This window comes from Panthera uncia, chromosome B4, assembly GCF_023721935.1.
Source record: "Panthera uncia isolate 11264 chromosome B4, Puncia_PCG_1.0, whole genome shotgun sequence".
Lineage (NCBI taxonomy): Eukaryota > Metazoa > Chordata > Mammalia > Carnivora > Felidae > Panthera > Panthera uncia.
In genome coordinates this window covers 37,132,263-37,149,760 of record NC_064809.1, presented here as the reverse complement: position 1 = coordinate 37,149,760, position 17,498 = coordinate 37,132,263, and the positions used below count along the sequence as shown (strand labels likewise).

At 38.9% G+C, this 17,498-nt stretch overlaps 1 protein-coding gene across 6 annotated transcripts in view; it reads right to left on the bottom strand.

The window, feature by feature from the left end:
* Positions 1 to 17,498, bottom strand: part of TULP3 (TUB like protein 3) — a 64,140-nt gene that overhangs the window by 18,499 nt on the left and 28,143 nt on the right. For 3 of the 6 annotated variants that reach the window (XM_049624879.1, XM_049624878.1, XM_049624881.1), the window contains exons 2-4: positions 11,499 to 11,550; positions 2,393 to 2,552; positions 1,554 to 1,730 (exon numbers count right to left, since the gene is read on the bottom strand). In XM_049624879.1, the coding sequence (XP_049480836.1) occupies positions 1,554 to 1,730; positions 2,393 to 2,552; positions 11,499 to 11,550 (389 nt within the window). The remainder of the gene's footprint in view (positions 1 to 1,553; positions 1,731 to 2,392; positions 2,553 to 11,498; positions 11,551 to 17,498) is intronic. The other 3 variants (XM_049624882.1, XM_049624880.1, XM_049624883.1) reach the window with 3 other exon arrangements.

The window sequence follows — 17,498 nt, the reverse complement described above, 5'->3', positions numbered from 1 at the left end:
GACAAAAAGCTTCTGCACTACAAAGGAAACAATCAACAAAAATAAAAGGCAACTGATGGAATGGGAAAAGATATTTGCAAATGACATAATAGATAAAGGGTTATTATCCAAAATCTATAAAGAACTCACCAAACTCCACACCCAAAAAACAATCCAGTGAAGAAATGGGTAGAAGACATGAATAGACACTTTTCTAAAGAAGACATCCAGATGGCCAATGGGCTCATGAAAAGATGCTCAACGTCACTACTCATCAGGGAAATACAAATCAAAACCATAATGAGATACCACCTCACACCCGTCAGAGTGGTTAAAATGAACAAATCAGGAGACTATAGATGCTGAAGAGGATGTGGAGAAATGGGAACCCTCTTGTACTGTTGGTGGGAATAGAAACTGGTGCAGCCACTCTGGAAAACAATGTGGAGGTTCCTCAAAAAATTAAAAATAGATCTACCCTATGACTCGGCAATAGCACTGCTAGGAATTTACCCAAGGGATACAAGAGTGCTGATGCATAGGGGCACTTGTACCCCAATGTTTATAGCAGCACTTTCAACAATAGCCAAATTATGGAAAGAGCCTAAATGTCCATCAACTGATGAATGGATAAAGAAGATGTGGTTTATATGCACAATGGAATACTACTTGGCAATGAGAAAGAATGAAATCTGGCCATTTGTAGCAATGTGGATGGAACTGGAGAGTATTATGCTAAGTGAAATAAGTCAGGCAGAGAAAGATTTAACATATGTTTTCACTCTTATGTGGATCCTGAGAAACTTAACAGAAGACCATGGGGGAGGGGGGAGGGGAGAAAAAATAGTTACAGAGAGGGAAGGAGGCAATCCATAAGAGACTCTTAAATACTGAGAACAAACTGAGGCTTAATGAGGGGTGGGGGAGAGGGGAAAGTGGGTGATGGGCATTGAGGAGGGCACCTGTTGGGTGTTGTATGGAAACCAACACTGGGTGTTGCATGGAAACCAATTTGACAATAAATTATATATGAAAAAAAATTTTTTTCAATAAATTTTTGTTGCTACTCTAAAAATAAATAAAATCTTAAAAATAAAATATCAAAAAGAAATAGTCACATATAGTAGCTAATGCTTCTAATATATATTTAATTATTTTATTTTTCTCAAGCAACAGGATAAATACTATGGTTGACAATGGTCAGTTCTCAGATATTACCTCTGTAAAGCCAGAAGCCACATTCCAAGCAATTTTGTTTTTTGTTTTTTAAAAAAATGTTTATTTATTTATTTTGAGAGAGAGAGCGAGCGAGCATAAGCAGGGGAGGGGCAGAGAGGATCCCAAGCAGGCTGATGACCATCAGCACAGAGCCCAACGTGGGGCTTGATCCCATGGCCCTGGGATCATGACCTGAGCTGAAATCAAGAGTCAGACACTTAACCAACTGAGCCACCCATTCACCCCCCAAGCAGTTTTGAATCATGTAGATTGTTAACCAACAATGAAAAAAAGGAAAGGAAAAGTTATACGTGGCTAAGGTGATTGACTGCCTTACAATCATTACCAATCCTCACCATGTTTTTGGAGAATCTCCTGGAGATCTGGCTTGGGCGCAGTATCCACAGTGCTTTCCCCATCAACACTTCCTTCGGTATCCTCTTCTGTAGCAGAAGAGCCTACTGAAAGAACATGAAGTTTGGTTTCCAAATCTTGAGCATCTGGCTTCAAAAAGGCAGCTGGACCATCAATGCCTATGGTCCAAAAGAAAGGAAAAAAGAGGAAAATATTATCCATTATTCAGCTGGTGGTTTTGGTGTATGTGATCGAATTAAGAACCACCAAACCATTTCGCTTCTCCTTCCTTAACATTCACACAGATATTTGTTAATAAAGTAACTCAGGACTGGTGTTCAAGTTATTAACATTGTGACTGTCACTAAATAAAATGTACTTGGTTGTATGCTCTAGAAACTAAAGAATGAGACCATGAAAACAAAATAGGTCCTCCAAAGTTCAGATCCTGTCCAAGTCAATAGCTCACCATCTCACATGGTCCGTTGAGTCCTATCTATTGGAAGAATGGATGGTCTCTACTACTCCTGGCTTCATGGTTAACTCTGTCATGATGCAACAATCAAGACAATCCCTTCCTCAAATAGGCCATTTTGGACTAATTCGTTTGGCAATGAAAGCAACAGTTCTAGGGTGGACACGAACTTCAATGTATCTTCCACTGGTTAATCTATGGCTTTTATTTTAACTCAAAGATCCAGAATGTAATTAAAAGATTTATGAAGGTACCTAGTAACGATGCTAATAATTGTCCCTCTGGTCCATCTGAAAATCCTCCTGCCTTCTCCTAGGTTTGTGAAAACTATACCCTAGTGGGAAGAGGTGCTGCCTAAACACACACCATGTAGGATGACATCATTCTGTGGGGTATGAGGTTCCACCAAAGGAGTTTGCTCCTCGCTACCTCTTGGCTTTGATCGACGTAGCCTTGCTTCTGGATTTGGCTGTACCATGAGTGGCTCAAGGCGCTTTTTTCTCTGCTTCTTCTCCAGCAGCGCTCTCTAGGAAAAAATTGTGATATTATAGCCAGAAGAGTTATGACAGGACCTAGCTACTTCGAACATTTACAGTTTTTCACTAATCCTCACAAACCTCTTGTGAATTAATTTCTCCTGCTTAAGACATGGCAACACTGAGGCACAGAGAAGGACAATGATTAACTCATTTTGTTTACTATATATTTACCAAACACCTTTAAAGATCTATTTAAAATGATACAAATGCATTTCTAGCCAAGCTGAGGCAGTGATCCAAGTCTATTTAAAATATTTATAGTAATTATGCGGCACCTGGGTGACAGTTGGTTGAGCATCTGACTTCGGCTCAGGTCATGATCTCACAGTTTGTGGGTTCGAGCCCCGCATCAGGCTCTGTGCTGACCACTTGCTCAGACCCCAGAGCCTACTTCAGATTCTGTGTCTCCTTCTCTCTCTGCCCCTCCCCCGCTCATGCTTTGTCTCACTCTGTTTCTCAAAAATAAATAAATATAAAATATTTATAGTAATTATCATATTATTATCAAAGCACGATCACAAGTTTAAAATACATAAACGTGCATAGGGGAAAAGATAAAGAAACATAGTAATGGTGATTTCTTTGGGTGGTAGATTATGGATTTTTTTTCCTTTTTCTAGTTTTTGTATTTTCTAAATTTTCTAACTTTTATAATTGAAAAAACATAACACTTCATATCCTCTAAACTTCAAATTATTTCCATATTTTAGTCAACTATGGAGCAGTGGCTTTTCCTTTCTTGCTCATTTTTACATAATTAGAAATAAAACAAATCAGAACCAAGGATAAAGAGAGGGAAGAAAACTTTCAGTCAGGACATTCTAAATAGAAGCAATCAATTTTATGGACAAAAGTGATAGAGAATATGGTAGCAAGGAAAGTCAGGAAAAAAGTATGAGAGACTCTGAGAAAAAAACCCAACATGATGAAAAGGAAGATACTAGCACATATATTATTTTTAAACTTTGACAAATAAGAGATTATAATACCTGGAAATTATTATGGATCTGGGATATCTCAGAATAGGAAAGTGCTAAGCCCCAAGCTAAAAAAACTAAACCATGATTTTAAAGCAAAGATATTATAACCTACTTTATTGTTTCTTAGGCAGAAAGCTGTCTATTTACTTTTTTTCACTGATACTGCTTTTAAAAAGTGCCACGAGAAGAAGAGTTACTCCACGGGGTGAGACAATCAGTAGAAAAGGATGTATGTTTTTCCTCAACTGGGCTGATGAAAGCTTGTAGATAAATTCAGAGGACACAGAAGAAACAGAACTACACTTTACCCAACCCCGTGAATAAGAAAAAAGACTAGGGAGCGAAGATAATGTGCCAAAATGGACTATTCCATCAAGAATGAATAAAGGTTAGAGCAAGCTGGGAAGGAATAACTGAAGTTTCTCAGATTATTTTGAGACTCATGAATTGATATGAATAGATGGACCTTAATGTAAAAGGAACACTGAATACATAAGAGGCCCTAATGAGCTGCTTCTAGCAACTGAGAAGTCTTACGTAGTGGATCGGAAGTAAGCCGGCTGAAGAGATGGGACATGAAACATAATAGACATGAGAAACTGCCGCATCTATGTGGCCACAGTTATCTAGTCTCATATAGTCTCATAACTGGCAACAATTGATGAAGCAAAGATGCAAGCCACAGCCAATCCATTCTGTTAACATATGGAAAGAAAAAATGCTCTACAGAAAAGGGGTATTCTGCTGGTGGTCCAGAAAAGAGCAGCCAAAGACCAAGAATTTGATAGAGGTTATCCAACCTGTCCCAAGACAGAGAAATGTTGAATCTGGTAGACAAGAGTATCCAATTTCCTGGGAGACCTTAGTCTGTTTGTGGACAGGAAACCATATAAGGGCTTCTTCACGGCCTTGGTGAAATGTCCCTTGGGACTACTAATTTCATTTCCTCAAATTCCCTTCTTACCAACCAGCATTCTAATTTTCAATTAATTTCTTAGGTATCATGTTCCCAGAGCAGGGAAGCATGAGCAGCAGAGATGAATGTACACTGGAAGAGCTGGGGTTCCCATTGTATATTAATAAATTGGTATCTGGTTTCATACCTGACTGTCGCGAGTTTGACCAGTGTGAGTTTGTGCCAAAGGACCTGGTTATATTTAGGTTCACTGACAAAACCCAGTTTTTAGACCTGTAAAGGGCAGACCAGACTCCTGGCCAAAGTGATCCTACCAGTGTATCTGGTGAAGCCTTTCTCTATCAACTTCAACACAAGTCACACTTATTTAGATCAGCAACTTGAGGGAAAGACACCAACTGTAGATTGTAGTAGCCACCACTACTACATTATAGCACTGAATATAACCTGCTATTGTCCAAATTTTTAAACGAGAAAAAAATCATAAAATATTGGCGGGCAAATTGCTATTTTGGTGAAAAGTGTCTCCTGATTTAGCATTCTAATCATCCTCACACAGTTTGGAGGAGGGAGATAGTAGGTGTTAATTGAGCTTCAATGCAACAATGTCAACTCATATTTCATTTGTTTTACCTTCCCTAAAAAGCTGTAAATGAAGCTGCCTAAACAAAGGATTCTTTACAATATTAAAAGAAGGATGGGTAGTCAGGAAGAGAGCCACAGGTGACTGATTGATACCCTATATGCAATTAAAATACGTTGCTTTCAGGACCTTCAGTGTCACATAAGCCAAAACTTTAAATTTCCCAATTCCCTTGGAAACTGAAGAATAACTCAAAGAATCCATCTTTTCCAGAATGCAGTGGTATGTCCTATTATCACTCCCCGGGAGCAAAATATTGGATGGTAATTCCAAAATAAATGAGGAAATAAAGGAGATTAGATGGAGGGGGGATTCCATCAAATGGCTTCATGCAATAAAATAATAAAGCTCAGGCAAGCCTCAAATTAGTGAGAGTCTGACTTCACTGATGCTCAATTTTCCAGAAAGACTCCCTAGAAGTGATGGGCTGGTTACAGTATGACACTTCTGGAACAGACTGGCTGACCACAAGGGGCAACCAGCAATATCAGAATGGTTGCCTGCAATCTAACAGTTTGGCTAAACATAACTAATCTCCCTAGCACGCAAAGTGAGATCAAAAGAAGACGAGACTAAAATTTTTAAATCACACTTCTTTCTCTTTTTTATTTTAAAGAGAGAGAGAGAGTGAGTGAGTAGGGCTAAGGGGGAGAGTGAAAGAATCCTAAGAAGGCTCCATGCTCAGCACAGAGCCCAATGCAGAACTAAATCCCACGACCCTGGTATCATGACCTGAGCCAAAATCAAGAGTCAGGTGCTCAACCAACTGAGCCACCCAGGAATCCCTAAATCACACTTCTTAAAATACCAATTCAATGTGCGAATGACCACCTCTGTTATAATGATAGGAACAAAGAGATGAGCAACCTGACCAAAAGGGACTATGTTGTACTTCAATCCCTTGTCCACCAGATGGCATAAATGTTCTCCACCTAATGTGCATCCGTGGCTGAGTAACATCCCTGGAAGAATCTAAAAATCTTTACAATCTGTAGCCAGCTAAGGAGTTCATATACCCTGAAAAAAAAAGCGAGTACCCTAGAGAAACAAGTAAAAATAAAAACAAAATATACTCAATGAGAAAGAATACCTTTTCAATAAATGGTACTGGGACAACTGGATATCCACATGCAAAAGAATAAAGTTGGACTCTCATCTTACACCATATATAAAAATTATCTCAAAGCAAATCATAGGAAGTGTAAGACTCTTAGAAGAAAACATAGGAGCAAATCTTGGTAATCTTGGGTAAGCAATGGTTTCTTAGATATGACACCAAAAGCGCAAGACACAGGAGAAAAAATAAATGAAAACTTTATGCTGAAACCAATACCATTAAGAAAGTAAAAATTGCAGAAAGTATTCACAAATGATACTTCTGATAAAGAACTTGGATCTAGACTATATAAAGAACACTTATAATTTAACAACAAAAAGACAATAACCCAATTTAAAAATGGGTTTTCTCCATTTCTCCATGTCTCCAAAGAGGACATACAAAGAGCCACTAAGTACATTTTAATGCTCAACATCATTAGTCATTAGGGAAATGCAACTCAAATGGCTGTAATCAAAGACAGAAAATAATAAGTGCTGACAAGGATGTGGAGATGCTGGAGTCCCCAGACATTGCTGGTGAGAATGTGTAAAATGGTTCAGTGACTTTTGAAGACAGTCTGGCAGTTCCTTAACATGTTAAACAGAGTTACCATATGACCCAGGAATTCTCTCACTCCTATTACCTGAGGTATATCAGACAAGAGAGATGAAAGTATGTCTGTACAGAAACTTAGACACAGGTTCAGAGCAGCATTATTTGTAATAGCCCAAGAGTGAAAATAATGCAAATGTCCATCATCTGATGAATAGATAAATGAAATGTGGAGTATCCACAACTAGGAATGTTATTCAACAATAAAAAGGACTGCAGCAGTGATACACGTGACAACATGGATGAACATTTTCCTAAGTAAAGGGGCCAGACACAAATGACTACATATTATATGATTCCATTTTATATGAGGTCTAAAAATCATTTGTACACTTTTTTCTCAAAGTTTATTTATTTTGAGAGAGAGAGGGTGTGTGTGAGTGGGGGAAGGGCAGAGAGAGCAGGAGAGAAAGAGAACCCAAGCAGCTCCATACCACCAGCACAGAGCTCGACATGGGGCTTGAACCCACAAACCGTGAGCTCATGACCTGAGCCAAGATCAAGAGCCAGATGATCAACTGAGCCACCCAGGCAACCTTCATGTGTACACTTTAACTGGGTGTATATTTACCGTGTGTGAATTAGACCTCAATAAAGCTGTTCAAAAACCTATATAGGACAAAAACAGCCATGTGTAAATTATCTGTGAATCTAGGATTTTCAAACATTAAATACTAAGATTATACTATCAGGGAAAAAAGACAGATATGAAAGAAGCAAACCTGCTCAGTACTGCTGAAACATGGATGATGAAAGAATGAGTTAAGAGAAGGGAAATGGTCAGTGTGGAAATAAGGTAGGATAAAACTTAGAGCAAGAGTTACCTTGTGTCTCTCGTACTATATAAGGCAGCGAGTGGCCTGGCCAGATACTCACATATCTCATTCTGTTGGCAGGTGTATCCCTTTAGTAGAGATGAATTAATTATACCTTCACACAATGATATTTACTGTAGATATCATTTTACAGACTCCACTTGCTCTGATTCCAAACTTACCAGGCCACTTTAATAATTGCAAACCTCCCGCAGATAGGAATGTGATGACCAGCTGATTCTGGTATATAGTTCATTAGAAATTAATAAATTAATCCCCTGGCTTAGGTTCATCACTTATGAAATTGGTTAGTATGAACCAATCCTCATGAGACTTATGACCTCTGGCTGCTCTTATCAAACTATCTCTCATCCTACAAAATTCATGACCAATGACTCAACCATGGGAACATTCCCAAAGCAGGACTCCTAAGAGGTTAATCTACTGTATACTTCAGGCAGGCGTGGGGAGAATAAGGTTCCCTAGGCTCTCCCACCTCCACTGATAATCACTGCCACAGTAAGCCACTGTCATGGATGGGAGTGCATGGTACACCTCAGGTAGGTTGGCAGGCCCCGGACTATGAGCCTTCCATCAAGATCCTACCAGCCTGTGAGGCCCAGACCAAGCAGCAACCTAGCCTTCCTCAATATACTTCCATCTCAGCTCTAACTTACTCTAAGATCCTATCTAACATTCTGTTATCCAGTCTGACCCCACTCTACAGATGAAATAGTGGGCCCCAGAGTTGAAGAATCTTACCTAAAATCAGGAGCACCTGGGTGGCTCAGTCGGTTAAGGGTCCAACTTCAGCTCTGGTCATGATCTCACAGTTTGTGAGTTTGAGCCCCGTGTCAGGCTCTGTGCTGACGGCTCAGAGCCTGGAGCCTGCTTCAGATTCTGTGTCTCCCTCTTTCTGCCCCTCCCCTGCTCATGCTCTCTCTCTCAAAAATAAACACTAAAAAAGTATTAAAAAGAATCTTCTCTAAGATCACATAGCTAATTAATGGCAGACTAAAAACTAGAACCAAAGGCTTCTGATTCCCAGCCCTATGTTTTATTCATTCTGTAGTGCTGCCTTTGTTACAGGCCATTTGAACACTCAGTTTGCATTTGTGGAAATTCCCTTGCCCCCTGCTGAGCAACCTCCTTCTTATGCCCAAGGCAGCATTTCAGGCCCCTTACAGTATTCTCGCACACTATTTAACACCATTTGTACATCAGGCCTGGACATTTTTTGAATTTTAAAATACTCCTACAAAATTTTATGTCTTGATATTCATTGACCACCTCTGGAAAGATACATTAGAAGTTAGTGACAGCCTCTGGTAAAAACTAAGTCATATAGAGAGGGAGAGACTGTTCATGAAATATCTTTTCTGTATTACTGGAATCCATACTTTTAAAATAAAATATATCTCTATACAAAATTCAAAAACTGCAAAATTCAAAAACTTACATCTACTATGTTATTTCATAGATGACCATAGATTTTAGATGCTAGCACAGTATGTACCAGTTAGCCTTATAAAAATAAATCAAACAAAGATCTACAATTTTATGGGCACATCTCCCTAAATAGAGTTTGCTACGCAATGGAATATAGAAAATAAAGGGCCCATCTCAAGTATTTCAATCTCTTTTGTGTGTGGTGGGGAGGTAAGTATAAGTAGAAATATATATATATAATCAGAATTTTCCCCATGATCCCAGTTAGATTAGTTTCCTTCCTAGTTTTAGTTTATGTTTTCCCAGTATTCAAAAGGATTGTTTATTTCACACCCTTTACCCGGCAACTTTACAGATGTGTGCACAACACTAGATGGGTCTCTGTTTAAAGGCAGCCTGCCTCGCAGAGGAAAATGCTGAGACAACCACCTGTAATTGCTGAGAAGTTTTTTTGCCATTTTCCTGCTTGGCTGTGCAAAACTAGACTTGCTTAAGATGTCCCTGCGTCTCTTTAAAGGAAGCAGGTTGGAGGGAGGATACAGCTGGTATATTAACCTCAGCAGTGGTTTCGAGGAAGCCTACTTATAAAAAGTGCTACAGCCAGGCTCCCCCAGGACAGGTCACTCATGTTGGGGTCCCCAGCCTTCCAAGCCCACGTGCCCTGGGGATCCCTAAGCCCCAAAGTGGATTTCACCGACATATGCCAAGATACAGGTGCCAGGCTGTTGGGGTTCACTTGGCCCTCCCCACGTGGAGGGTGGGCTCTGAACACCAGGCTGCACAAGCACTCCCACAATGGCCCAGGGACAGGCAAGCTCTGTCGTGTGTTCACCTGGGTGCAGGGAGAGCCCAGGGCAGCTGGGGCCCAGAGCGCTAGGCCCAGTGGTACTTGTCCCTGCCAGCCAGCCCTCTGGGGCCCTTGCCAGGGGTGGAGAAGCTGTGGTTGTCCTGTGCCTAGCCAGGTGGCTCCAGACAGGCCTCTGTTGCTATTTAGACCTTGAAGGTGACAGAACTAGATGGGTGGAGCCACAGCCGGGCCACCCTGTCCAAGCATCGTGGCTGCTCCTCTCTGCATACTTCACGATGCAGCATGTGAGGAGGGCTAGGGCCTGAGCAGGATGATGGCACAGCTGATGATGGAGGCCACCACGGCCACCTAGAAGCCAAATGTCTCCTATGGTGGCACAGGCTTGCATACACGGGGTCTCTGAAGACCACTGGGCAACATTTCCCCTCCAGCTGCACGTGAGGAGACTAGACCCCAACATTTGGTGACTTGAGTGTCAGTAGAATGTGATGACAGTTTCTGCCATCACCATGAAAGACTCAAAAGGTGCCATTCAGGGGTGGCCACACATGAGCACAAGCACCAGTGCTGTTCCTGGGGCCAGTGTGGCGTTCCAACCCACAGGGGCCTTGCCCTATGGAGAGTAGGCCTGCACATCCTCACATGCCCCAAAGAGACCTCTTCCCCAGTTTTTAATGAGTCCACCTTTAAAGCAACTTATTACACTAGAAGTCCCATTATTAATTCCAACATTAACATAAATAAGGCAAAACTTTAGAGGTATGTTTAGTCACCTAGAGTCTAGACACTACATGGGAAGACTACAGCTATAGAATGTCCTAAATTAGAAAACATGCTCAAATGAAAGCAAAATATGTTGGGCATAGGTTCTAAGCTGACTAACAATGATGTTCATAGCATATAACGACACACAAGTGTCCATTTATTCCTTCCTTCCTTCAAATATTTAACGAAGGATTATTATGTGCCCAGCCCTATGCTGGGAACTTCTGGTCATCATAAACAGACTTGACTCCTATTCTCATGGAGCTTAGCCTAGTGGAGGAAACAAACATAAATCAAATCACTGAAGAAAAGAATGAATGTGTAACTGAACACTGGGACCAGTGCTGTGAAGAAAACTGTGCTGTAAGCAATCGGGGTTTTAAGCAGGCACAGCAGCATGCTCAGGTCTGTATTTGAGAATGAGAAAAACATTGTAGTTCAATGAAATTGAATAAAATTCCATGAAATTGTAGTTCATTCTTGTAGTTCAATGAAAGTACAATGTAGAGACATATTTAAGGCAGCAGGACCAAATTACTATACAGAAATACAATGTTAACATTCTTCTAACTCTTAGGAAAGGTGCCAAGGAATTTCCAGTGACTATAAATCCAAGGCCAGTTTTATCGCTGTGCTCCTGAAGGCAGTTGGGTCTTGCCAGAGCCCAGGGCCTTGGTTCAGCACTTCTTAGTTACAACATCAGAACCTTTCCCTTTCCTGTCTTCTTTCCATGACCCTGCCAAGACTTCAGAGTTCAAGACTCTGCATCAGCAGATGCATCATCATCATGGTCAGTATAGCTGTTCACTTATTTCAAAACAGGAGGGAGACTCCTGATTTGCTCACCTGATTATCTAGTTTCAGCTGTCGAAGCTTCATTGTCTCATCTTCAAAGGCACTATTTAAAAAGGAAAAAAAAAAAGCATGTAAAGAGAAAATTCTGTTAAAAACATGTCAATTTCGTATTCTCCATGTATCTACTCCCCTGGGCTATTTTCAGCCAAATGATTCTGCCTTAGGGAAAGTTTCTAGATGTTACCTGACACTGGCTTCAGGAGGACTTGCCACGCTTATTCTATGGAAAACCTCAGGAGACTGAAGTACCCAAAGGGTAAAAAGAAAAAAAAAAAAGATGTAGAACATAGACTCACATGCATGCAGGAATTTTTTTTTTTAAACCGTATGTTGGGTACTAACTATAGCCCAGACACAGTGCTAAGTATCTGACATGCATTATTTTATTTATTCCTCAAAACAATCCTACAAATTAGGCACTATTATTCTTCACACTTTGAACATGGAGAAACAGACTTAGAGGGCTATGCATAAGGTTAAACAGCAGAAACAGACTCTAATCCAGGTCTCTTTCCAGAGTCTAAATTCCACCTAAAAATCCAATATATTTTTCTTCTTTTTTGGAGCTAGTTCTAGGAAATAGAGAATTAAACTAAATGGGGATTGTGGCAGGCTGCCCCCAAATACGTCAAAGTAGGACACTGATAATTCTGAATTAAAGTTTACTTGAGAAACAGCCAATGCAAGCACATTCTGACCCTCCTTTCTGTCCCCCAGAAGCAGGAAGTCAATTTCCCATGTGAAAGGTACTCTTCCTGTACCAGGAGGTAAAAAAACATTTATCACCAGAGATAGAGAATTCAAGGCCTAGAAGTCAATGTACACAAACTCTGCTTAAGTTCTTCACTAATTAGCCAAGACTAAGGTTCTTTGTCTTGTCATTTCTTCACAAATTTATTGTTTCTTTCTCTAAAAGGTATATAAACTGCCTACTTTGGTCATTTCTTAGGTTCCATATCTATGAGACCTCCACATGTACAAAATTAATTTTTCTTCCCATTAATCTATTTTGTGTCATTTTAATTGTTAGACCAGCCCAAAGAACCAAGATTAGTAGGGGAATTTTCCCCCACCCCAACAACTGTGTATAGCATCTGACTACAGCCTACTGATTTCCTTAAGATCTAGGCAAGTTGGGCACCTGGGTGGCTCAGCTGGTTGAGTGTCGGACTTTGGCTCAGGTCATGATCTCATGGTTCGTTAAGTTCGAGCCCCACATCGAGCCCTGCATTGGGCTCCACCAGGCTCACTGCTAGTAGAGCAGAGCCCACTTCGGATCCTCTGTCCATAACCCCCCTACCCCCCGCCACCCCTTCCCAGCTTGCACTCTTTCTTACTCAAAAATAAAAATAAACATAAAAAGATTTAGGCAAGTCATTTAACTTACTTTGCAAGTTTGCCATTAATAAAATATGATGCCAGTCATGGAAGGAGACTATAAGTACAGTTGAACAGACAAGACTTAACACCACTAGGAGACAGATTTGTTTGATGGAAGAAAACAACAACAAAAATGGAATCCAATGACTGTTTTCAACTGATAAACCAAATGCTTTTGAACTTTTAAAAAAACTCTCTCTGAAGCCATTTCTATTTTTGAAAATTTTCTAACTTAAGATTTTATTTTGTGACTCAGAATTCTTGGAAACAGTAGAGAATGAAACAAGGCAGAAATGGTTCTCAGTTATTATTATTTATAATAATAGTAATTATTATTTAATTATAATTTTTTCTGGAGCTTACTATCAGAATCTATTTGAGAAGATAAATTCCATGGTTACCAAGGGAAGCATGGCTTTTCCTGCATTTGAGGTAAAAATACCAAAGCATCTACCCACAGCTTAGTGGTTTACCACTACCTTCACACATTTTAGAAGGTTTTATGCATTTTATTTTATTTATTTTTTTTTTAATTTTTTTTTTTTAACGTTTATTTTTGAGACAGAGAAAGACAAAGCATGAACGGGGGAGGGTCAGAGAGAGGGAGACACAGAATCTGAAACAGGCTCTAAGCTCCGAGCTGTCAGCACAGAGCCCGACGCGGGGCTCGAACTCACGGACCGCAAGATCATGACCTGAGCCGAAGTCGGCCGCTTAACCAACTGAGCCACCCAGGCACCCCAGTTTTATGCATTTTAAAAATGCATAACAACTTGGAATTTGTGTACTATCTCCAAGACTCCTCCTGCCTACTAACCTGTAAGCAGATTTTTTTTTAATGTTTATTTTTGAGAGAGAAAGAGAGAGAGCACATGCGTGAGCAGGGAAGGGGCAGAGAAAGAAGGAGACAGAGGATCTCAAGCAGGCTCTGCGCTGACGCAGGGCTTGAGCCCAACAGTGAGATCACGACCTGAGCTGAAGCCGGACACTTAATCAACTGAGCCACCCAAGCTTACAGCCTGAACCTGTAAGCATATTTCATAACCCCTTAGATATAGATGACATCCTGGTTCTCTGACAGTTTCCCTCTATTAATTTCCTTCTAAACTATATGCTTAAAAACCTGTTGGGTATTTAAAATAAATCATCTCCTTTATCCCAGTTCAAAAGAGGGAGGGACAAGCAAACAAACAAAAATGTCAGATATGATGTATTCAGGCCTTGACTTTGTAGGTCCCTAACAGTTCTCCTAGACATGTTCCTGTTTTCCTTAATATTTTTAATATTCATTCACATATTTTTAAATCCTAGCTTTATGAGTACAGTACTAGAATATTATTAGTATTTAGTGGATATTAGTATAAATTTGAAAAACTCTATAAAGCAACTAAGACAAAAAATTAAGAATATTAGGATATATAGGGAAAAAAGTATGAATACACAGGAACAGGTAACATGGTAAAAAAAAAAAATGCACTGTTACGTGCTGGTATTTTCAACAGCTACTGCTATGAATCCTGCTTCTCCTCTAACTCACTTTGCCTTCAACACTAAACTAGAATTGCAAAACCCCCTGGCATAGAAAATAAATCATCCTATCCCACCCCCAACCCCACCTCTACACACACACACACACACACACACACACACACACACACAGCTAAAATCTCAATCATGCTAAATTCTCACACACATCTAAAGTTCTCAAACACTTCTGTTAAAGACGCTAAGAGTGAGGAAACCAGCTGTATCTTCAATGCCAATCTCGACACCATGTAATTCCTTTCATCAAGCCTGAGCAAGCTGAACAGGTTTTGTTTTGACCTTAACAAAAGAAGCACTAAAAATATGCTATATAATTATAACATTTAGATACCTCCTATACATCAAGAGCTATGCTCCCTTTGAGCTCTAGTTTTAAATTGTAATTTACCAGAAATAACATATTTTATATACTTATATTAATCTGAACTAGAATTTCTGGTCTAAACTGGAAGATGATCTTACTAAATTTGCATTTTTTCCTTCAATACTCTCTCCTTCCTTTAAAACAAAGTTGTTTAATGGCAGGCCTAACCAAGCCTGGTTCATAAATCAACATAAAACAAGAAGAATTCCTACAGTGTAAAAGAAATGGAATTACGTACTATATTTTCTCCCATTTTTCTCATGGAAAATTTCCTATTTACTGGATACAAACAGGAAAAACCCTAAATATACATCTTATAAAAACAACATAGATCCAACATTGAAGTGCAGCATAGAATAATACTCACAGAACGCCATTCTCTTGAACTACTCTCCATTATATATATGTGCATTATACACACACACACACACACACACACACGCACGCACACACACACACAATGCTCACCACAATAAGTGTAGTCACTATATCTGTCACCTTGAAACATGATTACAATATTATTGACTATATTCCCTGTGCCATACTTTTCATCCTCATGACTTATTTTATAACTGGAAGCTTAATGCCCCTTAATGCCCTTCACCTATTCACCCTATTATTTCTTTAATTGAAAGGATTTTTGAGATAATATATGTGTTACAAGAAGATTGCTGGTGACAAACTCTTTTTGTATGATTTTTTTCTTTCTAGTTTTTTTCTTCATTGGTTGTAAAAATAAAGCATATTCATCTTATAGATTTTGTAAAAATTTATAAAGAAATAGTCTCTTCATAATCCTACCCTCATGAGATAATAATCCCTGCTAACAAGAAAATATCTTTACAAATATTTCTAGTTATTTTTATATATTTGAAATAAAATTTATGATTTTTATATCATTTTAACTCAAGATTATATCATAAGCATCTTTTATGTTATATAGGTTTTTGAAATATAATATTAAATGGCTAGTATTCTAAAATATGGACATTCCATAAATTTTTTATTGTGGTAAAAACATGTATCATAAAATGTAATATCTTAACCATTTTTAAGTGGACAGTTCAGCAGTGTTAAGTATATTTACATGGCTGTTTGCATACAATTTTTTATAGCAGCATTATTCACAAGGGCCCAAAAGTAGAAACATCTCAAGGGTCCATCAACTAATAAATAGGTAAACAAAATCTGATTTATTTATACAATGGGATTTATTCTGCCATAAGTAGAAGAGCTTGAAAGCATTGTGCTACCTGAAAGAAGCCAATCAACAAAAGCCCACATATTATATAATGCTGTTTTTATGAAATGTCCAGAATAGGCAAATGCATAGAGGCAGAAAGTACGTAAGTGATCGCTTAGGGCCTTGTGGGGATCAAAGTTGAGGGATGATAGCGAAAGGGCATGGGATGAAAACATCCTAAAATTCACTGTGGTGATGATTGCACATTTCTATGAATATACCAATAAGCACTGAAGTGTGTATAATTTAAATGGGTGTATTGTATGGTATATGAATTATATTTCATTCAATAAAGCTGTTATTATTAAAAAATTCATGAGTCTATACTAATTATAAATAAATGGCACAACAAAGATCTTTACAGAATAACCAACTAATAAATATAGAATGAATAATGGAAGTAGAATGTCACCATTTTATAACCACCATATTAATAATTGACTCTTGCAAGAAACATTGATGGATCCTACAACCATTGAGTAAAATAAGATATTCAACACAATCTCAAGTATCTCCCCACAGATTATATTAGTTACAAAGAGGGAAAGGTAACCTTACAATGAGAAAATCTAGCAGATATCACCTTAACCAAATGAACAGATTCAGCAATGATGGGACAGACTGACATAAGGTATTTCCTGATGTGATGTATCGAGAAGAAAACAATATCACGTATGCAATATTCCTGCCAACAATGTTTGTCCTAAATCTATTCAAGAGGAAACAAACCAAATGGAGGGAAATTCTGCAAGACAACTCTCAGAATTCTTGAGAAAAACATCCTTATTAAGAGAGACCAAAAAAAATTTTTTTCTAGATTAAAGTGGAGAGACTTAAGAGATTTCTAGCAAGAAAATATAACACATAATCTTTGAATATTAATCACAACATACACACAGTAAAGACTATTATGGGTGCACTAAGGATATTTGACTCTGAACTGTGCTTTAAATAAGAGTATATTAGCATATTAATGTGATAATAGTATTGTGGCCATGTAGGCGTGGGAATAAGGTGGAAATAATAATGGAAATAATAATAAAGAATAATGGTACCCTAATGGAACAGGGTAGTATGGATGGGGGGAGCCACATTTCTCTGAGTATCCATGAGTCCATAATGATTAGAATCAATGAATCAATGAATGAATAAATAAATGAAGAAGGTACACCTCTTCCTTACAGAAAAAAAATCCAATTAAAAAAGATAAAAGGGAGGCACCTGGGTGGTTCAGTCGGTTAAGCATCCGACTTCAGCTCAGGTCATGATCTCCTGGTTTGTGAGTTCGAGCCCTGCGTCAGGCTCTGTGCTGACAGCTCAGAGCCTGGAGCCTGCTTCGGATTCTGTGTCTCCTTCTCTCTCTGCCCCTCCCATGCTCATGCTCTGTCTCTCTCTGCCTCTCAATAATAAATAGATGTTAAAAAATTTTCTAATAAAAAAAAAGATAAAAGGAATGATG